The 27,830-nt window shown below is 39.9% G+C and overlaps 1 protein-coding gene across 4 annotated transcripts in view; it reads left to right on the forward strand.

Moving 5' to 3' along the window:
- The window catches only part of PDE4B (phosphodiesterase 4B, cAMP-specific), a 444,432-nt gene that overhangs the window by 323,306 nt on the left and 93,296 nt on the right, over window positions 1-27,830 (forward strand). For all 4 annotated transcript variants that reach the window (XM_011994950.1, XM_011994953.1, XM_011994952.1 and 1 more), the window contains 3 exons: window positions 2,680-2,716; window positions 2,826-2,896; window positions 11,070-11,119. In XM_011994950.1, the coding sequence (XP_011850340.1) occupies window positions 2,680-2,716; window positions 2,826-2,896; window positions 11,070-11,119 (158 nt within the window). The remainder of the gene's footprint in view (window positions 1-2,679; window positions 2,717-2,825; window positions 2,897-11,069; window positions 11,120-27,830) is intronic.

A 27,830-nucleotide genomic window follows, 5' to 3' on the forward strand; every position in this document is an offset into this window, starting at 1 on the left:
TCTCTTTCTCTCTCTCTCTTTCTTTCTTTCTTTCTTTCTTTCTTTCTTTCTTTCTTTCTTTCTTTCTTTCTTTCTTTCTTTCTTTCTTTCTTTCTTTCTTCTTTGTCTTTCTGTCTTTCTTTTCTGTCTTTCTCTTTCTTTCTTAGACGAAGTTTCACTCTTATCGCCCAGGCTGGAGTGCAATGGTGTGATCTCGGCTCACTGCAACCTCTGCCTCCTGAGTTCAAGTGATTCTCCTGATTCAGCCTCCCGAGTAGCTGTACCACCACGCCCAGCTAATTTTTTTTTTTTTTTTTTTTTTTTTTTTAGTAGAGACAGGGTTCCTCCACATTGGTCAGACTGGTCTTGAACTCCCAACCTCAGGTGATCTGCCTGTCTCAGCCTCCCAAAGTGCTAGGATTACAGGCATGAGCCACCGCGCCCAGCCTGGGTCATTTCTTTCTATGGAGTTAAGTACTGACTCTATAATCTTTGTCTGGATTGTCCATAATATGAGCATGGGGGACCTTCTATCCTTATTCTCTACAAATGTCTATAGCTAATATGCTCTTCTCCACCCAAATAGCCATCAAAGATCTTAATAAGCGTATTCAGTATTTTCTCATTTCAGTGCCTTTGTTCCTGTCATTTCTCTTCATTGGCAGCATCTACCATCCCTGACTTTTTAAATCCTTCAAAGTTTATCTGAAACACTGCTCACTCAATCAAGACTTTCCTACTTTCTCTAACCTGTAATTATCATGTTTCCTTTGGACTTCATGAAGTATACCCATTGTTCGTAATTCTCATTCTATATTAAAATGTCTATTACAGTTTTTAAAATAATTTGTCTCCCCTACTTTGTTTTAATTTTGGAGGTCATGAATATTTTGTATGATTTGATATGTCAACTATGCAGCAAGTCATAAAATAGGAAGCATAGGCTGGGTGTAGTGGCTTACACCTGTAACTCCGGCACTTGGGAGGCCAAAGTGGGCCGATTGCTTGAGCCCAGCCTGGGCAGCATGGCAATACTCTGTCTCTACAGAAAAATACAAAATAAATAAATAAATAAATACAATAACTTAGTGTGGTGTTGTGTTCCTGTAGTCCCAGCTACTCCAGAGTCTGGAGGTGGGAAGATTGCTTGAGTCTGGAGGCAGAAGTTGCAGTGAGCTGAGATCACGCCACTACACTCCAGCCTAGGTGACAAAACTAGACCCCGTCTCAAAACAAAGCAAAATAATGACAACAACAACAAAAACGAAGCATAGTGTTTAAAAGCACAGATTTTTGAAACCAAACGGTCTAAATTCTTACATTTGGAATCAGTCTCAGTTCTTCTACTTACTAGGTATGTGCTAGTTAATTGCTCTGTGGATCGATATCATTTATATAATAGCAATATTAAGAGTACCTGCCGCACAGCCCTGTTACAATAATTAAATGAGATAATGCATGTAAACTGCTTACCATGAGGCCTGGCAGACAGTAGTAGTCACACAAAGAATGCTTACTCCTTGTCAGTATTCTTTTTATTGTCACCGTACAAAGTGGGCACAGAAGAAACTTGCCAGATTAAATTGAAGTTCAGAGGTTTCTAGCTAAAGACAAAGGTGGAAAGAAAAGTATCATATTAAATAAGATGCCAAGTTAAAAGCCTATGATAGAGGAGAGGCCCAAATGGATGTATGTGTTGTTAAATCTGGAGCCCCAGGCCTCACATGGTGCCTGGTACATGGCACACGATTAATAATTATTGGTTGCACTAATGTAGTTAACAAAGAAGGTGCCATATTTGTGTGACAATTATGAGGACAGGGAAGGTAGGCCAGACACTGAAGGAAGGTTCACTGTTACTAACTTCTGTGCTGCTACGATGATTCACACTGTAATGGCAAAGGGCCTGATTTTGTGACTATAGCTCAAACTAGCATGTCTTCTAGTACCTTCAATAGAGAGATTGCTGAATGTGGGTTTAAGTAGATTTCTCAAAGCATGTACCAGAGAGACAGTGTGCACTTCTGAAAACACATTTTCGACTCTTCCTAAATACAGATTTACATAACACTGGGTACAGCTTAATCAGTTCTTTGGGACAAAATGGAGTGACAATGGTATGATTATGGTGGGTTCAGCCATATGCTCCTATTAAAAGCTTTTCCTTAGGTACTTTAAGAAAAAAGTTATATTAAAAACAAAAAGTAATGGGATTCCCAGACAGAAATCTGTGTTTAAATGGCATTAAAGCTGTGGTTCGAATCAACAAAAGCCAGGAAATCCAAAGTTAACCTTTATCCAGACTGTTATACCATTTTTTCCAACTGTGTGTGTCCCTGTAAGCAGCCCTCCCTTTGAATTTCCTGGCTCTGGCAACCAAAATCCACAAGTCGCTTTAAATTACAGTACTCTGGATCTGTTATTTAATGGGACTATATCCTGAGGATATATGCTTACTTGCAAATGCTTTTATGTGTAGTCACTGTAAATTCAGGAGTCATGAATCTGGTACTAATTTTTTCCTTTCAAGCTCTTGGGATACACTTTCAGGCCAAATTGTGAGTCCTGCCTTATATCCAGGTAGAAGAACTTGTGTAACATTTGTGTTGTTAACACTGATAAAATTTAATATTAGAGCTTGTATGTTACAGTTATAATTCAAGTAAATTTCTAAAGGTTCTTTTTTTCTCTTTTCACCAGACATGGCGATGACTTGATTGTAACTCCTTTTGCCCAGGTATGTATTATGCTGGCCCTGGCTTGCTTTCCCTGTTGCTGGTTTCTAAGTTTGAACCTGGCCATTTGTCTTCTTTTGTCCTTAACCATTTTAAACATTTTTCCTGTAGGTCCTTGCCAGCTTGCGAAGTGTGAGAAACAACTTCACTATACTGACAAACCTTCATGGTACATCTAACAAGTAAGCATTGACTTTTTTGTGGAGTTTGAATCCCTAACATAAAGGCAAAGTATTGAGCAGCAATTAAAAAATACAACTATTACATGGAAAATTGCCCTCTAAGCTAAGTTAATATACACATTAAAATTTGAAAATAGGATGGATCACCATAGTATTTTAGAACTCATACAACATTAAAAGTAACATAGTCTGGGTCTTCTTAGTCTTTGTACCTATAAGACTTAGTATCCAGTAGGAATTCACAAATGAAAGAACAAGAGGAGGATTTTATTTTTTGTTGACTTTTACATTTACCACTTTGACCAGTAATGGCCATAAATTCTATTAGAAGTCTTTTGGAGTAAGTTCTTAATGAATTCAGATATTCAAACTTAAAATTAAACGTAGCAAAAAGTTCAAGTCCAATTTGCCTAATTTTTGATTTTCTATAAACAAATTCATGCAGTTTAATGAATAAGTGCGGGGTTATCTTCTCCTCCACCTTCACTTAATTATATGATCTTGGCATTTAAATTAATATTGCTGATCCTTGATCTCCATATCTATAAAATGAAGGGTTTGAACTTTATATTCCTTGCAGTAATACTCTCTCCAAAATCGTTTCAAATCTATGAGCCTAAGCTAAAAGTTCTATTCCGTTCACTCTTTTGCATGTTTTAAAAAAGTATCCCAGAGGTCAGAGAGTCATAGAACCCATAATCCTGGAATGAGAGGGCTGGAGGAGGCCTTTGAGACCATTGATTCTCTTTGTTTAGGAGAAACCTAAGCTCTCAAGAATCCAGTGACTTGCTAACAACTGCCCCCTACTCCATAAGTTAGAGACCCATCAGGGCCAAAACCTACATCTAATTTTTCAGCCAGAGTTCACTACTTTCAGCCAGAGTATCCTATATCTCTCATCTTTGTGAAATTATTTTTTAGTCCTTTACTTTGCTTTCATACAAATTTTCATAGAATAGATTTGTTAAAAGTGGGAGTAAACCCTGCTTTGAATGTTTGCTTTTCCTTTCACTGTTTTATGACTAGGCTTTCTTGTGAGATGACTCTGTATACTCTGATCAAACTTCCATGTGAGTGATCTTTCCACATGTTGTATGACTGTGTCACCCTTCAGCTTAAGGCATTTCAGCAGTCCGGTGTTATTAAGATAAAGTTTAAATGCTGGTGCTTGCACCCAAGACAAATTAATTTGATTGATAGTTGCTTGGGTTTATATTTAGTGCAACGTATATGAAATCTAGAGGCTTGTCCCAGCCTCTTTTGGAGTAGAACTCCATTTATGTATTTATTCATCTATTTATTTATTTACTTACTTATCTATTTGTCCATCCAACAAGTATTTATTTAGCACATACCATCCATTCATACATGGATATATGCATTTAGCAAACAACTACTGAGCACCCCCATCAGTAGCAGGCACTGGTAATATAATAGTGTCCAGAGCAGACAAGTTCTCTCCTCTTTTAGGGCTTACATTCTAATATGAAATGCTGGGGGATGCAGTGTAAGCAATCAGACTAGGTCTCTAGCCACGTGGAATTATGTTCAATAATCATGGTCTGTTGTTCTCTGCATGCTCTCTTCTCTATCCTAATTATGGACTTACTGCTCTTTCTTCCTAAAATGTCTCTTTTCACTTGCCAGTGTCTGCTTGGCCAAATCCTGATTGTCTTTATGTCCCATCTCTAGTATCACCTTCACTGAGATGCTTTCCCTGACCTCACTAAACCTGGCTGAGTGGCCCTCATTTGGATCCAGAGTACTCTGAAAACCTTATCACTTGCTTTATGGATCTCCGCCTGCCACTAGATTGTGTGCCCCTTAGGAGTAAGAATTGGGTTTAGTTTTTCTTGAATTCCCAAGAATAGCAGAATGCCTGACATACAGTTTGTGCTTCATAAAAATTCATCACATATATGAATTTCTGGATAGATAATTGTTGGAGGAAAGACCACCAATTATTTAGAAAATTATATTTGCGGGAGTGATCCCTTCTCTATGTTTTTTCTTTGTAGAATATGGCCTCTAGAGCCATGATTAGAGGCTTCACAGCCCAATTCTACCCTCTTGAAAATGATACACTTGGGCAAGCTAATTATCCTCTCTATATCTCAGTTTTCTAATGTGTAAAATAGGGTTGTTGTGAGGATTAAAGGAATTGATATTCGCAAAGCACTTAACACAGCATCTTGCACGAAGTAGGTACTCAATAAATGTGAGCTATTATAATGGATCGTTACATTTCTCTTGCTGAATCCAGAAGTGGTGTAACACTTTGGGGGTTTCATATCTGTTATGTCAGCTTAGATCACCATAAATGATATTCATGGTATTGAACGAATAAAGGTATTGTTACTCCCACTCTAAGGATAAGGAAACAAAACTTAGGGAGATTAAATGACTTCAGCAAGAATGTACAGCTTCTAGTGGGCAACAGAGTTTTCCTTGAAACCTGGAATCCTGACTGTCACTGCAGTGCTCTTTTCATTTGCCAAACCTGTTAAGTCTTCTGGTTTATAGGAAGAAGTCCCTGGAAGGTTTTGGAACAGAAAGACATTTAGGAAGAACTTAAGGAATACCTGAAGATCAGAAAGCCTGAAGATAGAGACAGTAGCTAAAATAGTATTTTCAGGAATTAAATGTGAGGGTATAACTCTGAACCAGGTTCATGGAGACGGGAATAAGGGGGAAGGGATTAATATGGACACATTTTAAAGGCTTCTTCAGCATGGCTGGACTGAGAACCACTACACTGCACAGCACTAGGGAGAAGGCCGGGTGGGTGGTGGTGTTCTCATTCTTATTTGTTAGCATGGGTTTGAGGATTTTTACCTCTGTTAGTAGTATTAGGACATTCAGCCTAACCCTGCTAATTAATATGCTGTGCCAACTGAAACTACTTTCTCAATAATCAGGTCTTTCCACACCCTTGAGGGTTTTGGTCCTTGTGAACTTTTAAGAACCAAGTACCCCAAAACCATAATTGCCATAGCATAGCTGAAGCACAGCCCTTCCCACACTCTGGCTGAGGACTACCCTTCAAATCACAGCCCCTTGTGTCGCCCTTGGTCCAAAGCAAGCCATACTTATCACACAAAGCAGGTCTCCAGTGGTAAGATAGTTGTATCTAATTATCTTTCTCAAATTCATACCCATGTGTACAGAGTTGATCCTGTTACTGATTGCAAGTACTACCTTGTCACCAACAAAAATTCAAGACAGGGCACATTTGCCACTGGAGTTTCACCAAGGGGAGTTGAGAGTGGTGCAGTCCAGCTCAGATTCAGTCCTGAATAATGGATTTCAGACATCAGGAAGCTGAAATCGATGAAATCAATTAGCCATCTCCGGAGAAGACTGGCAGGGGCAGGTTGGAAAACTGAGTGTCAATTTAATGCACTCCATTTTATTTCTAGATAGTGAATACCTTCAAACAACTAAAGAAAATCCAAGAGAAGGAACTGAAGACAATAATGTTTGAAAGGAATGGATACAACATACAGAAAGCATCCCCCCACCCCAACACACACACACACACACACACACACACACACACACAGAGTTATCTTAACAGCTGAAACTGTAGAATTCATGGAACTCAGATATTTCTTTCTGGGATACTTGACTTCAGATCCAGGGTGCCATTCCCTGCCTTGAATGTAGCATTTAAGCAATAATTATGTCCTAGGAGTGGTTTTCATGAGACATCTGGTTAGTGTGGTTTATTGTAGGAAAAGGAACTCCCACATAGAACTATACTTCTCATAAGTCAAGATTTCTTTTATCTTTTGGCTCTGCTCTGCATAAAAGCAGTCCATTGTCTGCCTGTGCTTTACCACCCAAAGGGTGGAAATCTCAAAGTTCCTGTTGAGGTGGTTTCCTTGCACCTTCATGAAATATCCCATTGAGGGATGCTTGATTGGACCTGTATTTCTTGGCTGCAAATTAAAACCTACACTTCCTTTGTCCCAGGAGTTAATTTTGAAAATATGACTTTCATTTAGAGTTGTTAATTCAGATAAGCATTCTTAAAGCATTTGCTGACTTTAAACAGACTGCTGTAGTAATCAGGTGGATGAGTGAGTGTGCCCACCATTCAGTAGTCTGATAGCCAGGGGATGGAGCTGGGAGCAAAGAGGTGTCATTTATCAATCAACTCTGTCATCAACATCATGAATATCACCTGTGGCTATCAGGCAACCATGTAACTTCTTTGCATTAACATTCTTCCAAAGCATAATTTAATCAACATGTATGTAATCTTCAGGAAAGGATTGACAACCACTTACTTTTTTTAGGTGTATATCTATCCAAAATGTCTTTTATTGCTGTATGTACTTTGGCATGTGAATTAAATTAGCTGAGGATCATAAAATTTTGAGCATTCAGAGTTGGAATGAACCTAGTCAAATTTCCTCAGATTAAGTGAAGCAATATATGTAAAACTCCTCACACAGGACCTGGTATGTTGTAAATCACCAGTAAATGTTAGTTCCTGCCTGCTCTCCTCAAGGGAGGAAGAAACTAAGAGGTTCTATGAATTGCCCAAGGGCTATACAGTCGGAAGGTGCCAGAGCCAGGATTAGGATTCCTGTCTTCTTAGTCACAGTCCAGTTCTCTCTCCACTGTGCTATTCAGGGCTGGAAAGTATGAACTGCCATGGCCATATTGTCTTCCCTATTTATATCACCGTCTTCAGCAATCAGCCACATAACTTCTTATGATTCTTTCATAAGTTAGGGACTTTGGAAACTGAGCAACCAATACCACTTTCCTCTGGCACTCTTTACAATTCTCTGTCTGGCATTCTCAACTTACAGAACATTGAAAATGTACTGAGCATCTTGTTTGCACCAGGTCTCACGAATAATTGACAAACCCAAATAAACATGGTCCCTGCCTTTCCAAAGCTTCCACACAGAGATGCTTATCTGAATTGACAACTCTAAATAAAAGCCATATTTTCAAAACTAATTCTGAGACAAAAGAATTTGCATAATATGTGTAATTTCCAAGAAGTCATTGAGAGAATTGGGCACTGTGATTAGACATGCTGTAAAGAAAGTAGAGATTTCCAACATTTAGGGTCTCCTAGTTCAGTGTCTTCTTTCACAAAAGTCTTCTTTGGAACTCAGGAAAAGGTGCAAGATAAAATTATTAAAATGTATTATTAATCCAGTACATATGTGTTGAGTACCTACATCATACCAAATATTATGCCAGATCCCTGTGTTACAGTTGTGCACAATGTTCAATCATTGCTTAAATTTCTCCCAGATAAGTTGAAGAAAAAGACAGGAAAATGGGAAATGCGATACAGAATGAGCAATGCAATGGTTCAGTAAGCATAGAAAATACAGAACACAGGTGAGGGCCACTCACAGAGGGAAGGCTCCTCTGAGGAGGTGATGCCTGAGCAGAGTCCTAGGACATATGAAAGAGCTAGCCATTTAAAGAAAAGAAAAGTATTCAACTGAGCAAAATGTGTGCAAAGGCACAGCAACAAAAGAGAGTGCTGTGTTCGAGGAACGGCAAGTGGCATATAGAACCAAGATTGTATGTGAAAAGGAAACCAGATAAAATCTTCATATAGAGTATTTGGTTCTCAAATCACTTTCACATCAATGGGTTATTCAATCTACATTCGATTAACATTTTGGAGTTCCTACTATTTGCCAGGCAAATTGGTGGGACCTGAAGAGTATGTAAGCAAAGATATCAGAACTGGATCCTGCCATCAACAGGTCACAGATCACTAGTGGAGATAATATGTGCCAATATGGACTGTCACATGAAGAAATGACCCTAAAGATACAAATAAAGCACCATGAGAGATTAGAGAGACCACTCTTGGCTAAGAGGATGGCATCCTTTGGAGAAGGTTTGATGAGTAACTTAACCTTTGATGGGTAGATTGGTGTGAAGAGAGCTTCCTTTACAGGGGAATGAATGGTCTGAATAATGACAGGAAAGGGGCAGCACATATTCAAGGAAAAAGAGGTGATCAAGTTTGTCCTTGGCAAGTGTGAGTCAGCTCTGTTCCTCATTCATTCATTCTTCTATTCAATAAGTATTTACCGAATGCTTGTCATATGAAGGACTATCCTTGGTGCCAGGGATCAAGCAGTAAACAAGTTGTTCCCTGCTCACATAATGTTTACATTTAATCTAAGGAACTATGTATTGAACACTAACTAGACAAAGCCTATTTAAGCTATAATTTTAAAGTGCTACAAAAAAGAAGTACAGGATGCATGAGAGCACACAGCCAGTCAGTGGTCTGAGATGAAATGTCAGGCAATGAGGAATTATGAGAGATAAGCTGGAAAAAGGATATTGGGGCTAGAGAGCAAGGACTTTGAATGCCAGACTAAGGATTTTGGAATTTAATGTCTTAATTTTCCTGAAAAACAGCCCTCAATATTAGTGCAGGTGTTATCAGCATATGGTATAGTGGAAAGAGCATGCACTTTGGATTCAGAAAGACTTAGCTTTGAATCCTGGCTGTACCAATTATAAATCATGTGTCAGTATGTTTCTTAACCTCTCTGAGCTTCAGTTTTCTTATCCTTAAAATGGGGTGATAATACTCCTAGTGGAAGCTAAGAAGTACCTAGCACAGCCTAGCAGAGAAAAACAATCATTAGATGATAATTTCCCTTCTCTTGTCACATGTGAAAATTACATACCACTGAGAGTTTAAAACTGCCCTGCCTAGGATCACCCAGCCAGTAAATTAATGGTAGATGTGGACCTGTCTATAGACTATGACTACTAGGTGTGGGTACCTACAAGCTAGATTGTCCCTAAAGGACCAGAGATTAATTTAGAGAAGCAGAAAAACCTAGGGAAATAATTCTGTGGCCACACCAGTAGGAAGACTCTTCTTTAGCAACAACAATGCCGGCTGTTCTTTGTCATTTAGAATTTGACTTCGTTCTCAAACTTGCCTGTGCATGAGAATGCAAAGAGAAGTGAAAAATACAGATTCTCAGGCCTCATCTCAGATATACTGAAATCGACTCTTCGGGGTTGGGAAAAGAAATTTAACAGCTCCCCTAATGAGTCTGATGCTTATCCATGTTTGAGAACCATTGGACTAGAGTCTCACTCTCTTGCTCATAGCAAATGTCCTGTTACTCCTTAGTGGAGCAGAGAATCCTTAATACCAGTGTCTCTGAAAATGTGGTCCTCAGACCAGCAGCATCAGCACCACTTGGGAACTTTTTATAAGGGCCAACTTTTAAGCCCATCCCAGGCCTACTGAATCAGCAACTCTGGGGGTAGGGCCCAGCAGTGTGTCTGCATAAGCCCTCCAGGTGGTTCTGATGCACCCTAATGTTTGAGAGCCCTGCTCAATAGTACTCCTGAGAAGTTCTCCAGCAATGCAGCGGGAAACAGGAGAGTCTGGTAGAAGTTCTGCAGAACATGAGAAGACTGGTAAGAGCAGTGAAATTGAAAGATTCGGGGCAGAGAAAGGAAAATAACCAAGAAAAAAGGAGGAGCCCCTGTACTATGGGAACATGGGTTTGCTTGTTTCATTTAACCCCTGACTTCAGCAGGCTTGTTGTGACATCGAATGACATCCCAGTTCCTCCATGTAAATTCTGTTCCCTAAGTAAAGCAGGTTGGATGACTGTTCCCAGTGGTTGTGTGACCCTGGTAAGTGACTTCACCTCTCTAGGTGTCAGTCTCCTGAGGTACAAAAATTAGGGACCTGAAGTGATTGATCGCTAAGGGTTCCTCTGGCTATAACTTTTTACAGCACTGCCCAAAGGAATTGAGATTCACTCTGACATTTCGAGTGACGCCTGAGCGAGCAACTCCTTTTCTGAGGGTTTCTTGGAACAGCAAAACCTAAAACAGGGGGCTGGTTGGGGACCCAGAGTAAACAACTTCCTTCCTGGAGAGTCAGAGCATCCTGAGGCCTTGCAGAGGGAAATTCCAGGCCATCTGGATGTGAGAGAATTGCAGTCCATCTGGATGTGAGAGAATTACAGTCATCTACCCGGGTTACAGGAGCCTGCCTTCCGGAGATAGCATTATGTCACTACATAGTTCATTATGACCTGGAAAAGTCCTCAGTAACCATGAGGGTGGGGTGTCGGGGGTGGAATGGGGAGTTTTGATACACAGACTCAGTCTTTCTCTTCTCTGTCTGTCTCCACAGGAGGTCTCCAGCTGCTAGTCAGCCTCCTGTCTCCAGAGTCAACCCGCAAGGTAGGCCATGTCATAAGGTCTATCTCGATGTTTCAAGATAGAATAATAAACGTGCCTCTTATTCAGAACTGGTTTTTAGAACAATAGCATTGTTTGCATATTGTGGCTCTCAAAAGTATGTCTCTTGGTGACTTTTTTCTAAGGTACACTGGAGCATTACTTCACTCTATTAAAACCACATTAAAAGCAAGACTAAATAATTTGCCCATTGTATTTGCAGACTTTCAGAACATGATAAATGTGGAGTAATGCTGCTCCTTCCCCAAAGAGGAGCAGGAGGCAGAGTTGTATTGACAGTGCAGCTTGACCTCAGCTTGATGGCCCCAGTAAACTACAGGAGAGCTAACCTCAAAGACCTAAGGTGCCCCATGCTGGCCTGAGGGCCCCTGCGGATATGTTAGTGGTTTCCCTCTTAATGTCAACTATAGATCCCACTTGAATCTACATCCTTTCCAGGTGTGAAACCAAAGGCTCTTTCCAGGTCACGAATCATTTCTCTTGGAGGGCATCCAACTTTGTTCCTCAACGGTGTTTTTTTTTTTAAGAACTTAACCTCTCATCTTTCAGAACAGTGCATCCACTTTTCTTGGTGTGTTGAGAGCTGCAGAGAGGAAGGGTCACCTTGAAGGAACACCATGGGGTTGTGTTGAACTGAAATTCTTCTTCACACAAAATGCAACCAGTTCTGTGACATTTGTTAACGTCCAAATAATGTTTTCTCCTAAATCTGTTCCGTACTATTGGAGCAGTAGGTTTGAGAAAAAACACAGGAGAAACAATTAAGATGAACTCACACTGAGATCACCTAACGCCTGACACCTAACAATGCCTCACACGCTTTTCTATTTCCAGCAGCGCTTCATACTTAAAATCTTTCTTACTTGGTTGTTGTGTTTTCTTTCTGGTATCCTGATCATAAGTATAACGGAAGCATTGCAAAAGCTCAACTTCTAAAAGAAGGGAACAAAAGCAGCAGATTCTATTGGCTCATTGGCTTCTGAAGTATTTGTGGTGCATGCTTTTAACAATATTTTCATAAGAGAAAGATTGAGAACAAGAAAAAAAAGTGAAAGAAAGATATTAAGTAAAGGTGAGTTTACTCTAGAGCCCTGAGATATGAAATACAAAGAAGTAAATAGTACTCTATGAACTTCAAAAACCTGGCGTGCTGCATGTACTATTTCCTTTAGAACTGTTATTGAAAGAAACAAAATAGGGTGTTTTAACATATAACTCGTGTTACATACTTGGAGATCAAAGGAGGTAGTTTTGAAACTCCAATCATTTCATCATATTGGCCTACCAGTGAGGCAATGTTGCTCACATTTCTGTTAGACAAATTTCTGTTAGCCAAATATTCAACATCAGTTTGAATATTTAGACTATGTTTTCTTTTTCTTGTAATAAATACTGACAAACATTAGGAGAATATGTAAAATTTATGGTTCTGTAAATTAGCTCATTAACCAAAGATGTGGTTGGAAAGATCATTTTGTGATTATTGGCACAGCAACTACAGCTTGACAACTAGGGCTTCTTTTGATAAAGTCTTCTCAAACAATGGAGCAAAGAAATGACAATACCACTCAGGCAATTTGTTTCCTTCTGTCTCTGTGGCAAACTACAAAAATCCTGGCTTTTCACTGGGAAGAGAATGTAGTGATACCAATTATTACGTAATTATGGGTTTCAAAATCTCCTTAACGTTTAGCCACGGTTAGGAAAGGAAGGAGGAGACACACATCCCGTGTTTTGTTCTTATTATCAGCTTAAATAAGTCAGGCAGATTTTTCCTGTTATTTTAATATTTATCAGCATATGACAAAGAGGTGTGTTTAAATAGAAACTTTAAAGGGGAATGAAAAATAAGTGGCTCAGAACAAACAGAATTGAGAACTGGAGTGCTGCTTAAAAAGTAAGATCAGGTTTTTATTTGTCAGTACTGACGTTGAATTCATGTATTTCAATTGAAATCTAAGATAAAAGGTACAAGAAATCTACAATAATTTAAACAGATTTAGCAACAACCCAGTTTACTCAGAAAGCCTGACTTAGATATCTCTACTCTTGTATAGGAGCAATTCAGAAGAAGAGAGAGAAAGAGAGAGAGAAATACCAAATCTTAAAATGCTTTTTTTTTTGAATATATAAAGGAGAAAAAATGCAATTTATTTTAAAAGCTAATAGTCAGAAACCATGGTAAATTGGTACATTTACTTTTATAAATTGATTATTAACAGAAATATTAAATAGATAAATCAAAGGAAAACTCTCGGTCTGAAATACCCTTCTTCGGCCAGCGTGGTGGCTCATGCCTGTAATTTGAACACTTTGGGAGGCCAAGGTGGGTGGATCACAAGGTCAGGAGTTCAAGACCAGCCTGACCAACATGGTGAAACCCCATCTTTACTAAAACTACAAAAATTGCCAGGCGTGGTGGCACGTGCCTGCAGTCCCAGCTACTCTGGAGGCTGAGACAGGAGAATCTCTTGAACTTGGAGGCAGAGGTTGCAGTGAGCCGAGATCATGCCACTGCACCCCACCCCAGGTGACAGAGCAAGACTCCGTCTCAAAAAAAACACACACACACCAGAAATACCCTTCTTCTCACTATCCAACCAAGGTTCTTATCAGCACTTATGGCTCAATGCAAATGTCCTTTGCAAAGACATCTTATTTTTTCTTAAGTTGTCATAATTGCTCCTTATTTAAATTAAGGAGCAATTAAAGTTGCTATGGCAACAATTTAATTCTCTTAAACAATTTAATTTAATTCAAGGCTTCTTGTATGTCTCTCCCATTGGAGATAAAGCTCTTGAAGACAGGGACTACGGCTTATCTATCTTTTTATCACTCGTTGTGCTTTTGTGTAATTATTTTCACGTAGTAAGAACACAGTAAGTGTTGAATTGACCAGGAGAAATACTAAAATTTAGGGACTTTATGTGAAGAAAAATACATATAAAATAAAATTTTAATAATAAGCCAATATTTTTATCTCTATTGCTGTGAAAAGTATTCAAATTGTGTTTTTTCTCTATGAAAAATTAGTTATTGCACTGAAGTTAATAGAGGTTTGAGACACACTCTATAACTGCTTATATATGTTAGTGTGTTCATATAGGTTTTGAACAAAAAGAGTGAAATCTAAGAAGCTGGCACTTAGCACTTCGAATAAGAAAGCCAGAGTAGAGCAATGGAGAATTTTAAGCCCAGAAGGAACGAGGAAGTCATATGCTCCCAGGTTGAGGAGAAAGACACAGTAAATCCTCCTGGGGGTGTCGAAAATGCCAATGTTATAGTTTAATGAGCATCTGAATTTGTTTCACATTTTGCCTTTCACAAGCATAAATTCCAGGCTCTCCCTACATGGTGCTCAAGGATTGAAACAGAAAGGAAAAAATAGAAGAAGAAAGAAAACTCCAAAACAAGGGAGGAACTTGAATTCTGTCACCTGTACATATTCACAACAGAAAATTGAAGTAATTCTCAGGATTTCAGGTCCCAAAACGATTTGCAACAGGAAAATGGGGTGCATGCATACACACATGTGTGTGATAATTGTCCCCCTTTTGCCACGCCATCCTATCCTTTGCTCTTCAATAGTAATCATACATGTGTCATGACAGTCAGAATTTACTGAAAAGATAAATTATCAAGTGTCAACTGTCTTTACAGAATGATTTTTTTGCTTTATAGAGGGACTGGAGAAGTATCCTTTTAATTACTAGCACATCTGAGTCATACAAATGTGTCTTAATGTAAAATAATATGTATCATGTATGCAATATTTTAGCAGCCAACTTGATACATAAGGTGGGGTGCTCTCTACTAAATTTCCTTTTCTAAAATTTATCAGTAAATTTACTGAGCAGGAACATTATCACTGGAAACAGGTCAGATGTTATGAAAAACAACACAGAAGTCTATGGGTCACTGGAAATGACAGCGAACCATAGCAACAAAATGACTAGGGAATCACTTTGAGGACTTCAAGCCAGATTGCTGCAGATACTAATGATATCAAAGCCTGGATAGCCATAGCCTTGATTTATGGTGGTTTTCAACACCAGCCAATTAGAATGCATTTCAAGAAAAGACCGTGTTCGGAGAAATCTGATGAGACAGTATAGAGCTTTCCAGTAAAGCCTGAAATAGGTTGGCCTATGTGAGAAACAGGCTTAATTAAGGTTTTTCCAGTGCTCACGGAATGCATTTCTTTTAATATGTGTCTAGGCCATTCTGGGGAGGAACTGGCTTTTTACCAGTTGATAAAACAGAAGAAGAGGCTTTCACTTTGGAAATATATTTCTCCATATGGGTTCTGCCCATAACTTTACTTGATAATGACTATCCTTCCAGAGGTTCATGTGAGTGTACCAGATGCAGGGTCTCTTCAAGTAGTGGACAAGAGGGTCAGTGAGTTATCTTCGATTTTAAGGAATTCAAAAAGTCATGACATTGATTCCATTCTCATTTTTTGCCAGAGCTTTCAGGACCTGTGATGAGACAGGGTCTATGTGTGCATGGGTAACGGGCTCTCTGAGAACCACAACAATAGCCTGAGAGCGGTGCTGCATCAGATGACTGGAAATGAGGCCCAGCATAAGCAGAACCTTTGCTTGGTTTCTACATTAAGCAAGAACTGTCAGGCAAGATTACAACACTTATGGACAAATAGGAATAAAATCAATCTTGTGACCAAAAGCTGTGACCAGTCATGATAAAGGAAGGATTGGAGGGAATTATAAGAAAAAAGAAAAAGGAAAGAAAAGAAAGGAAAGGAAAAAGAAAGAGTCAGAAATATCAAACGATGTTTTCTTCCTTATTCTGAATTATGAGTGCTGAAATATTGTAATAATTGCCTTAATTACTCACCTTTAGTGTTTAGACAGCCTGCATAGAAAATGATAGCACAAATGCACCAGAAAAGCCCCAGTTATTTTGAGAATAATTTCCAAATGATTGTTTTGTAATAATTGTTTTTGTGTAAAATAGCCCTCTTGTGAAAGTTTACCCCAGAGCATCAACATTGAGCTGTTTATATTGATTTGCAGTTATTTCATACGTATCTAAAATTAAGTATTGGTAGTCATAAAAACGTTAATACCTCAGCTAAAGTGCAAACGTTAAAATGTTTCCCTTAAGCAGGTATTGTCAAATATAACATCCTGCTTATTATGGTTATTTCACTAGTTCAAAATTAATTTGCAAATTTAGCATAAGTATTTCTTCTCTTTGAATGAAACTGATGAGACCTGCCTCTAAGTTCTCACTAGCTGCCTGAACAGTGGAGTCCGTTCCGTGTTGACTCCACTTCACGTTTTTGTACTGCTGAGAAACACCATCCACCCACCCTCCCCTTGAAAGTTGGAATCATGCATGTTAGTAAGTATTTCAGTTATGCTATTGACGTCAATGGAGTCATTAAATAGATTGCTGGCCCTCCCAGAGGCAAATCGCTGCCAGGGACCTAGATACAGACACGTTTTTTACAAAGACAACCATCAGGTTTTGCTATAGCAGTAAGCCAGAGAAAGGAAAAAGTTTATACTGTAGCAGACCTATCTCCAAACACAGTTTCTTTCTTTCTTTTGCATTTTAATTCCGGCCTTTCTTTCTCTTTGGTTACAGTAGGCTGGAGCAGATACCCAGATATTGTTACCTGAATGTTTTGTGTGCAAAAGCATCTCCTGTAATTGAGACCATGAAGGGAAGTACCCCACTTTCAAAAATGAGTCTCACCTTTTGCTCTACACAGCCCAGTTGACTTGGTTGCATAAATTATCTAGGCAAATCACTATTGTCTGCCAGTAAGGTTGTGTTTGATATATATAGTTCCCTGAATAAACAGTCTCCTCCAAACACACACACTTTTGTCCTTTCTGCCATCTCTGCGTGGCATGTAGCTGCATCCCCTCATCTATGAATCAACCTTTATGCAGCTAGCACTGTGCTGTAGCATTGGGGATCTGCAGCAAAGGGTGGAGGAGGAGGCTGGGAAGAAAGCTTCACTTCTCTCAGCTCAGCTGCCTCATCCACAGCGCTCCCACAGGAGGCTGTCCACGTGCCTGTGTCCTCCCAAACCCTAGCTGCTGCCTGCCTGCAACCTGGTCCTGCAGCTCCCAGGCGTGGCAGGCAAAACCCTTTAGGAAACATCTGCCTCTTTCTGGGCATTCTTGACAGCTCTATTTACCTGCACAGCCCCAGGAGTCAGAGCCAGAGATTCGCCTCACACATCTGGACTCTTCCACCTCCAGGATTGAAGTTAGGGAGACATCTGGAGCAGACAAATTTCTTCAAATCTGATTGTCAGAAATTATCCCCTTGGTTTTAGAACCTATTTCCCCCCTCAGTCCTGTTCCTTAATTCCCTGGACACCCCCAACCCCCATTACTTACTGATAAGTTTGTATATAAATGCCAGACACCTGACTACCTCTGGTAACCCCTTTTGGTCCATCTGGAGACCCAAATTCATTCCCCTACGCAACTGTCCTTTTTCCTGTTTTCCTGACTTTGAGTAGCATCTTCATCATCCACCCTTTTATCTCCCTCTTCACCTACCACAGTCAACTCCTTTAGTCTTTTTCTCTAATCTTTCTTTTTCCTTTTCTCCCCTACTTCCTCTGCCTTTGTTTATTGTTCCATCATCCTGTACTTAAAGTATTATTGTGGTCCTCCAACTTGTTATTATTGTCCTCATTCTTTCCCCACTCTAAACCAGCTTCCATTCTGGTATTAGAATTCTTCTTTTTTGGGGCGTAGGGGGAGCGGGGGATGGAGTCTTACTCTGTTGCCAGGCTGGAGTGCAATGGCATGATCTTGGCTCACTGCAACCTCAGCCTCCCTGCAACCTCAGCCTCCTGGGTTCAAGCGAATTTCCTGCCTCAGCCTCCCATGTAGCTGGGACTACAGGCACCCGCCACCATGCCCAGCTAATTTTTTGTATTTTTAGTACAGTCAGCGTTTCACCATGTTGGCCAAGATGGTCTCAATCTCTTGACCTTGTGATCTGCCCACCTCAACCTTCCAAAGTAGAACTATTCTTATAAACCCCAGTTATGGTTATATTATTTTCTTTTTTAGCTACACTTTGCCTTCAAGATAAGACCTAAATGTCTCGCCAGGCATGCAAAAGCCTTTAGAATTTTGCTCTCCCTCTTTGTCATCATTTCCCACTTTATGCTGCCACCCCCATGCACAACTGATGGCTGAAGTGCACTGAGTATATGTCCCTGAAATACACCAGGATCTTCTTGCTTTCCTTCTTTCATATATGCTGTTTCTTCTACCTGGTTGCCTTTTCCCCAAAATATCATTTACATATTCAGCTCAGGGATTTTTTCTCATATTGTCACTGTGAACAAATTCTATATATCATCTGATTCTTGGATTCAGGATTAAAATAAATATATAGTCTCAATTCAGGGCCTGGCCCCTGATATATACTATACGCATAGGAAACACTACTTCCTTTATCCATTTCCATCTGGAAAGTGCCTTTTAATCCTTCATCTTCTTAATATACCTCCTGCAATTCACCCAAAATTACTGTTAATTATTATCTCAAAATCTCTGTTATTATACTTATCATACTGTATTGTAATTATTTCATTTTTTCCCATTCTAAACTAAAAGCATCCCAAGTTCAAATACTAATAATCTTTTTCTATATCCTCAATTTATAGCATAAAGCCTGGAACATAGTAAATGCTCAATAAATATTTATGAAATGAACAAATAAGGATGAATAATGCCCATGCCTGAACCAAATAAGATTAGAAAGGAACTGAGACTCAAGTTCAGCTTTGTTCAGACTTTCTGAAATATCTGCTAGCTCTCAGGACATGTGCATAGTGCTGACATCCCTTGCTAATCTTGACAACATCTGACTTTCAAGGCACTTGAAGTGAACTCTTTGTTATCCATTACTTCAGGAAGAAGTGGCAGTGTTAAAAGAAATGGAAGAAAATTAAGCAACTAAATATGAATTTTTATCATACTATATTGTTCTCTTAGTGCCTGGCATTGTACTTGTCACAAAGTAGGTACTCAAGTAGCATATTGAATGGAATTGGTTTGAGAACTCAGTTCATCCTTCAGATAAGTTACTTCTCTGAGACTCACTTTTCTTTTCTGAAAAATGGGCATTTTTTTTTTTTTTTGAGACAGAGTTTCACTCTTGTTGCCTAGGCTAGAGTGCAATGGTACAATCTCAGCTCACTGCAACCTCTGCCTCCCAGGTTCAAGTGATGAATCTCTTGCCTCAGCCTCCCAAGTAGCTGGGATTACAGGTATATGTCACAACACCCAGCTAATTTTTAAAATATTTTTAGTAGAGATGGGGTTTCACCATGTGGGTCATGCTGGTCTTGAACTCCTGATCTCAGGTGATCCACCCTCCTCGGCCTCCCAAAGTGCTGGGATTACAGGCATGAGCCACCGTGCCTGGCCGAAAATGGGTATTTTAATATGCTATATGTTAAGATTGTTGTGAGGGCTAAACGAGAAAAACTTTATATAGTGATTAAAGGTGGAGACTCTGGAGTCAGACTGCCTCTTTCAAATTCCAGCTACACCACTTTGTGACCTTGGGACAAATTGCTTAACCTCTGTATGTCCTAATTGCCTCATCTCCAAAATTAGGATGAAAATTGTGTGTTTTGGTTGTAAGAATTCATATGTTAACATGTATAAAACACGTAGAACATCCCAGTGTTGGTATTGGTGTTATTAGCATTACGTAACATGCCTCAGATAATACCCAGCACATAGCAAGCTGCCAATATGTGGTAGCTAAGATCCTAGATCCCAGCCTTCTGGTATAAGGAGGGAACCACAACAGAAAGCCCTGTTGAGATCTTTCTAGAAGGTTCTGGTCTACTTTGCTTCCACAATAATACAATGTAAAGGGAATCATTTTTGAAGTTTAGACTTTTTTTCCTCCCGAGACCATAGAAATCTGGTTATATAGAAATAGTTTTAGAACTGAAGGTAGGGTTCTCCAGCTCATACACGGGAAAGCTGAGGAATCAGGAGGGAGAGTGAAGCTGATACCAAATATACGGGGACACCCCTAAATACAGCTTTTTCTCTTAAAAGCAGAGTGCAAAAGAGATTGTCAAATTATTCAGGATTTCTGGTAAACCAAATCTTAGTTAACTGAGAGCCCCGTCTTGCATAAACCTGAGAGGATGCCACTTTATAAGATAGCATAATTACAGCTTGTACAGCACATCAAAGTTGTATTGAAATACATCTTTCAGGGTTGGTACACACCTATTCAGGCATAGGTGTTACAACCCAGGAAGCTTAGCAGGGAGTAACAGTAGGAGCTGATGCAGAGCTTCCCTTTGCAGAGAGGACAAAACCCACTAGCAGAGTCCACAGGAAGGGAAGAGGATTGGCCCTTTTGGGAAAAACTTTATACCCTCTCCAATTACTGCTGAGAAGAAAAAAGCAACCTCATACACATTTTAACCCCTTCTCCTCTTTATTGAAAGGCAGGGAGATAAAAAAGGAGGTTGGGGCTAGCCTAGAGAAGAATGAATGTGAAAGTTTGCTAGGAGACAAGGAAGGAAGAGGACCACCAAAGTTCCTTTTTCTGCCTCCTGCTTCCCCAAGAGGGTATGATCCTGGGGGCACGGTGAATTCTGCTTGCTTGTTTCTGATCAACCCCGAGCCAGCACATTATGAAGTTGCCTCCAGAACTGTTCTCGGAAGCCAGGAGCATTTCAGGGAACAGTCTTTCACCCAAGAGGAGAGAAACAAAGCAGGGACTGTCCCCTTAAAATAGAGAACAGGCAACAGAACTCACTGGATCTTCTTCTTGGTTTATTGTCTTGACTTCCTCCCAGCCAGAGCTGTTGACAAGTACCAAAAGTCACCCCTTGGAGTTTTCTGTATTTTTCCTACCCCCTCTTTGGCTGTGTCCACAGAGTAAGCTTATTTGAATCTTAGAGGCAGCCAGGTCAGATAATGCTATTTTCTCTCTGCCCCCCTCAGTTGTATTTGGGGCTTCAAATTTCTAGGGTCTAGTCTAGCTAGTACTGCTGGTCTAATAAACTAGATAATGTCCAAAGACCACATGTGCACCACTGATTTCAGCAAAGGTAAGAGGCTAGTGATTATTCCATTTCTGGTATGTGCCGGGCACAGTGCTAGCCCCTTTGAATATATCACCTCACCTAATTCTCCAAAGTAAACTTCTTTGTATGTATTATCGCCCCTATTTCACATATTTGATTCTGTGCATATATTATTGCCCCAATTTCACATATTTGGAAAAAGAAGGTTCCGGAAGTATATGGGGCTTACTCAAGACCACAAAGTTAGTGATAGAATCAGAACTGAAAGCTAGATCTGTATTTCTTGAAAACCCATGCTGTTTCCTCTACAGTCTTAACCACACTGTCTCTGCCTGCATCCCACTGTAAACCTTGGACGTTACAGCTTCTCAAGAAGGGGATGGGGAAAATGGCATAGCAAGAAAGCAAAGTGACTGGACTACCAACAACCTTAATAATTATTACATACTAGAGGACTTTCTTTAATTTCTTTCTCATCTATCCATTTTATTGTAAGTGGTAAGCAAAGGTGTAAGTCTTGAGAGAAATACATCTCACATGTCCATTATTCATTCATTAATGTATTTAGTAAACATGTGTTAAATTCATACTGTACACAAGGCACTGTGTTAGCCACTGAGGATGCTGTGATGAAGAGAATGCATTCAGAACCTTATCTCATAGATCTTATGTCCCAGGAAATAATGCATGAATAAATTCATGCTTATACACTTTATAATTGTAATGAAGGAAAGTACCGAATGCTATGATATTGGCTCACTTTTTCACCTGTAAAAATGGGAATAATACTAGTACTTACCATTAGGGTTGTGGTAATATCTAAATGCATTATTATACATAAAGCATTTAGAACACTGCCTGACACCCAGTATTATTTAGTGTTTAATTATTATGATCATTAGTTTTATCATTATTTATCATTATCTTCATTATCATTAGTCTAGTTGTTATTATTGTTATAATTCTGGGGACTAAAGTAGATTAGAAGATAGGAAAGAACTCTATAAATAAATGACTTTAAACTGGAGTTCTGAACACTGAGGAGCTGGGGCAGATCGAGGGGTGGTGGTCCCTGAGAGAGTAACCAACAACCAAGACCTCAGAGGTTCCACAGCCGGAGAGCTGGGCAGTCTGAACAATAGTAAGGGACACAGCCAAAGAGACTGAGAAAGGCCAGGTTAAGCATAACATTTGTAAGTCATGGTAGATGTGTAGATTTTACTGCAAATTCACTTGGGAGCCATTAAAAGATTTTGAGAAATGGATTGACATGATCTGACATGCATATTACTTATTTTATTTTATTTTGTGTTTGTTTATTTTTTCCTTTTGAGACAGAGTCTTGCTCTGTTGTCCAGGCTGGAGTGCAGTGGCACGATCTCAGCTCACCACAACCTCCACGTCCTGGGTTCAACCGATTCTCCTACCTCAGCCTCCCGAGTAGCTGGGACTACAGGCGTGTGCCGCCACGCCAGACTAATTTTTGTATTTTGAGTAGAGATGGGGTTTCACTTTGTTGGCCAGGCTGGTCTCCAACTCCTAACCTCGTGATCTGCGTGCCTCGGCCTGCCAAAGTGCTGGGATTACAGGCATGAGCCCGGCCTGATATGCATTTTAAATACACAACTTCTCTTTGAGCCCCAAGTCTGGGTTACTGACATCTCCTACATGCTCCCAGTACCTGTATTTTCTCTGTCATAATACTCAGCTCCTGCCCCTTCCATGCACCTCCTGGTTAAGGAGACAGGCTCTGCAGCTAGATTGCCTGCACTTAGTTCTAGTTCAATACCTTTCTTTCTTTGTATGATTGTAGAGAAGTAATTCAACATCTCTGAGTCTTGATTTTCTTACATGTTTAGTGGGGATAATAATAGAACCTTCTGCATAGAATTGTTTTAAGAGCAAAATTAAGACACTTAGAACAGTGGCTGGCACACATAAAGCGCTAAATAAATATTAGTTGTTTTTAATATATTGTAACTGCCTATTTTCTTGACTGTTTATACACTAGACTGTATGCTTAGTTCCTGGCACAAGGCAAGTGCTCAAAAATATTTACTGAAAAAAGAATGAACAAGGAAAGAGAGGTAGTGCAATAAATTGTAACTAAAAGAAGATAAAGATTGCTGTCGTATTCATGGAAAAATGGGCTTTCTGGAAACTGGGGTATATTCTGATAAGGAGGAGCTTGCTTATGGGGCCAGAGAAACTGAATGACTTTGCAGCTGCCCAGCTGCTACAGCTTTGGGGAACTTGAAATAACATCCGTGGGACAAAAATTTGTTTCAGAATCTGTGATGCCAATCTGGACTGCCATCTGCACAAAAAGAAAACTGGGCTCATGAAAGAGCTTTTTCATTCTCTTGGGCTATGTGACTATCTCTCTGGAAAGCAAACGCAAGGCTAAACCTCCGGAGTTCTCCATTTGCTGCCTTTGGAAGGACAGTCTCACCAAAAGAGCCAGTCATCCAACTAAGAACATAACACTATGACTTCCTTTTCATCCCTGCATTGCTAATAGGGTCTCAAAGGAACAAGGGCTCAGTTCTGTGAAGTAAACACACACCTTTAGTGTAGTGAATAGACACTGGAAGAAGCTTTTCACATATTTGTAAGCTGGGAAGTCTTTTAGGCATTGAGTAGCAACAGCTCCTTTATTGCTTCGTGCAGCTGCACGGGGTACCTGCCCGGACAAACAATGAATCCTTCAGCTCTCTGAATGTTCCAGTTCTGTGCTCTGTGTGTGTGTGTGTGTGTGTGTGTGTGTGTGTGTGTGTGTGGTGTGTGCATGCATACGTGCATGCATGCTGGTTTGTTACTGTTATATCCCAGGGGAAAATAAGGGTTCTTTGCATGCTTTTTGTCAACACAATGGGTCTCTGTTCTCACTGACCTGGTTTTCCTTTATTCCTTCCCTCGCATCGCAAGTTTAGGCAGTCTGGCTTTCTTCATCCACAGAGCACTTCAAGGCCTTCCCCTGATTTACCCCTCTCTGCATGCTCTTCACACTTCCAAACCATTTTCCATATAGGCCTCTTAAATCTAATTTAAATACTTCCCTCTAGAAAGCGTCCTACGATGAGTACTGCCTAATTGCTCCCTCCTGTACATCTCCTATGTTGCTTTCTAAAAGCATCATAGCTCTTTATGTCATGGACATAAGTTCTTCCTTCATTATCTGTCAGGTATGTGTGTTCTCCTTAAGCTAAAATTTTATATTATAGCATCTCACTGAGCCAAGGGGAAGGAGGAGTACTTGTGTGAATAAGACCTAGACTCTGATTGTGAATTTAAACCATCTGGAAACAAGAAATAAGATACATTACTTGTGGCCAGGAGTTCAAGACCAGCCTGGCCAACATAGTGAAATCCTGACTCTACTAAAAATACAAAAAATTAGCCAGGTGTGGTGGCTTGCTCCTGTAATCCCAGCTACTTGGGAGGCTAAGGCAAGAGAATCGCTTGAACCCGGGAGGTGGAGATTGCAGTGAGCCAGGATTGTGCCACTGCACTCCAGAGTGAGACTCTGTCTCAAAAAAAAAAGAAAAAAGAAAAAGGTAAAATACATGAAGATAAGGACTGTGTCAGTCATGGTCCTCTACAGAAACAGAATCAGCAGTAGGAAGATACTCACTTTAAGAATTTGGCTCACGCAATTATAGTGATTGACAAGCTTGAAATCTATAGAGCAGACAGTAAATTCAGGCAGTAATTAATGCTGCAGTCTTGAGGCAGAATATGTTCTTTTCCAGGAAGCCTCAGTTTCTGCTCACAACTGACTGCACAAGGCCCACCAACATCATTGGGGGTAATCTCCTTTACTTTAAATCTATTGATTGTAGATGTTAACCACATCTACAAAATACCTTTCACAGACAACACCTAGATCAATATTGATTAAATAACTGGGTATGATAGAGTAGCCAAGTCGGCACATACAACTCATTATCAAGGACCCATCAACCAACAACCCCAAACACCTGTCTTTGGAATTAGGCTGGAATTATGCCCAGCTCTTCTGCAAATAAGATGTATAAAATACAGGACAATAAAAATTTTGGTATTATTTCTGATTGAGTCTTCACTTCAAAACAAACTAAAATAATCATTCATCGTAGCTCACAGAATTGTTTTGAAAGCCAAATGATAGTTCAAAAGACCGGAAGTGCAAAGTATTGCTACTTTGAACGCCTTAACAGTGCGCAAGTAGTAGCGGTACACCTGTTAAATATTGGTGGCCACGCAAACACATCACCGTTCTCTCTACTGAGCAGGCATGAGAGAAGAGAAAATCTTGGGCTTTTGCTTTACATGAATGCCAATCAATTTGTGCCTAGTATCTGGAATACACAACTGATTATCTTAAACTCAATGGAGAGAAATATCTTTAAAAGAAGTTAATTTGGACCAGAAATTTTTAAGGGAGGTAGGAGTGAGGTGGAAGCATTCTTTATGTATGTTTCCACAGAGTTGAGTATGAAACTTTATTCCCTATAAAAACAAATTAGAAATTTGAATGTCAGTCCAATTTGCCAGGTTATCCTTGAGACACCCTTCCTTCTCACACCTGGATATTAAAACTTATCTCCATTTCCCTGTGAGTCTTGTATTCCTGTCAGTAAGAATGTCTCCAGCCTCTTTGCAGAGCACATTGGCACAAGGCCCCCTTCTGAAGCCACAGTACCGAAGTTCTGATTGTACCTCCGTATTCCTGTGTTTCCAGTAAGTCTTTTAAAGGCGTTTGACTCCGCCTCTGGTCCTGAATATTTTAGGCCTATTGAGTTTAGAATCTAGAGAAAATAGCAGATTAAATGTAGCTCAGGAACAAGAGGGTGTTATCCAGAGAAAGCTGAAAGTGACTGGCGCAGCAGATGTAAACATCGTCACCAGGACGTACATAGCTTTAACTCAGGTACCCGCACAGGCATCAGAGGCAGCATGGCACAGATAGTTCACAGGCCTGGGTGTCTATGTTTATGGACTGGCCTTCCAAGTGCAGTTTCCTCCTCACTCTTATTTATCTTCTAATAAAGAATTGCTCCCAGCAAATTACTAAACTAAACCTACTGTTGATACTTTTACTCGAGTCATAAAAACACATAACTCTACTTCCTGCTTCTGCAGAAGTGGAACATGCTTCTGCAATTCCCTTTTCTAAATTTGTTGATGGGTTACTTATTGCCCCACTCCTCAAGTGTCTGTGGAGGGGATTCTGTCTAATGTTTAACAGGGAACAGTTTTGGGGAAATAGTCCCTTTTCTCCCTTCTGTGCTGCCAAAGCAGAGGGCAAAGACAAGTAACAGTGAGTGGGAATTATAGGAGAGGTTTTTGCCTCAGTGAGCCTTTTAACCCATTAGAGATCTGGAAGAAAATGGAGTGGGTTTCTGGGGGAAGTGACTTGTTCTTCATTCCCTTGCTGGAAGATCACTTGCCTGGACATATGTAGGAAGTGTAACATGGGTTTTCCTCATTCGGAGGAAGGGTGGATTCAATCACTTTTGAGATTTTTCTGGTGTTAGGAGCATATATGGTGGAACTGTGGTTTGGTAAGTCAGTTTCAGTTCTACACTGCCCCCAAAGTATTTTGCTTGTTTTCAAAGGCCTGTCCATAAAGCATTTGTTTCAAATACAAGGCATGGGGGAGGAGGTGTTATCATAATATCAAACCCCTGCTAAGTATCAGATTTTTTATTAGGTACTCTGCAAAGGAGATCTTTTTTTATCCTCAACAACCTTCTGTTAAGTCAATATTATTATCCCATTTTTTTAACCAATGAAACTATGCCTCAATGAATGTAATGAGTAGTATAAAGACACTCACTCAGCTTGTAATTGACAGACCTAGGATCTGAACCATAAAGACACTCAGCTAGTAAGTGGTAGAGTTAGGATGTGAACACTGACTTGTTTGGCTCAGAAGCCTGTATACTTGGCATGAGCTCTCTGTGCTGTCCAGTAAGTAAAGGTGCATGTGATGCCCACACAGGTACCTGTGTTGAAGGTACGTACACCCTTGAGATGATGTTTACATCTGTGGTTCCAATCACTCTCAGCTGTCTCTGAACAATAACCACTTGTTCTTCAGCAACATTTAATCTGTATTTTTCCTCCAGATTCTATAACTAGAGAGAATTTAGGAGAAAATATTTTTCAAACTTTAGTTTTCCCTCATGGGAATAACTGAGTCAATAGGGAGGTGGCAGTGTCTTCCTCTCTTCTAGGAATAAGTCTCCTTCCCTGAAAGACTTTTGGGTTTTAGGTAGGCCATTCTGGCAGGGAAAGGAAGCAGGGGAGAATTTTTAGAACGTAGCAGAACTGTGGGAGACATATCTCCAGTGCATTACTCACTGCTTAAAAGACACCCCCAGCCTCTGACATCACAAGGAGAGAGAATAAGATTTCAGATCTGTAGTGAAACTGAGGTGTGTCTTGCTTGAACACAAGGAGGCAGCCATCCAACTCTAGGCTGACTCTGGAAAGTCCCATTTTGAATAATTTGCTTCTTATGATGCTTTGTTCAGCTTCCCTACCTTAAGTGAAACTGTGTGACTTAAATGAGAGAGCACTGAGCTGAAACTCAGGAAACCTAAATTTCAGTACTGGCACCAACCAGATGTGTAA

The sequence above is a fragment of the Mandrillus leucophaeus genome, unplaced genomic scaffold (genome assembly GCF_000951045.1).
Source record: "Mandrillus leucophaeus isolate KB7577 unplaced genomic scaffold, Mleu.le_1.0 Scaffold464, whole genome shotgun sequence".
NCBI lineage: Eukaryota > Metazoa > Chordata > Mammalia > Primates > Cercopithecidae > Mandrillus > Mandrillus leucophaeus.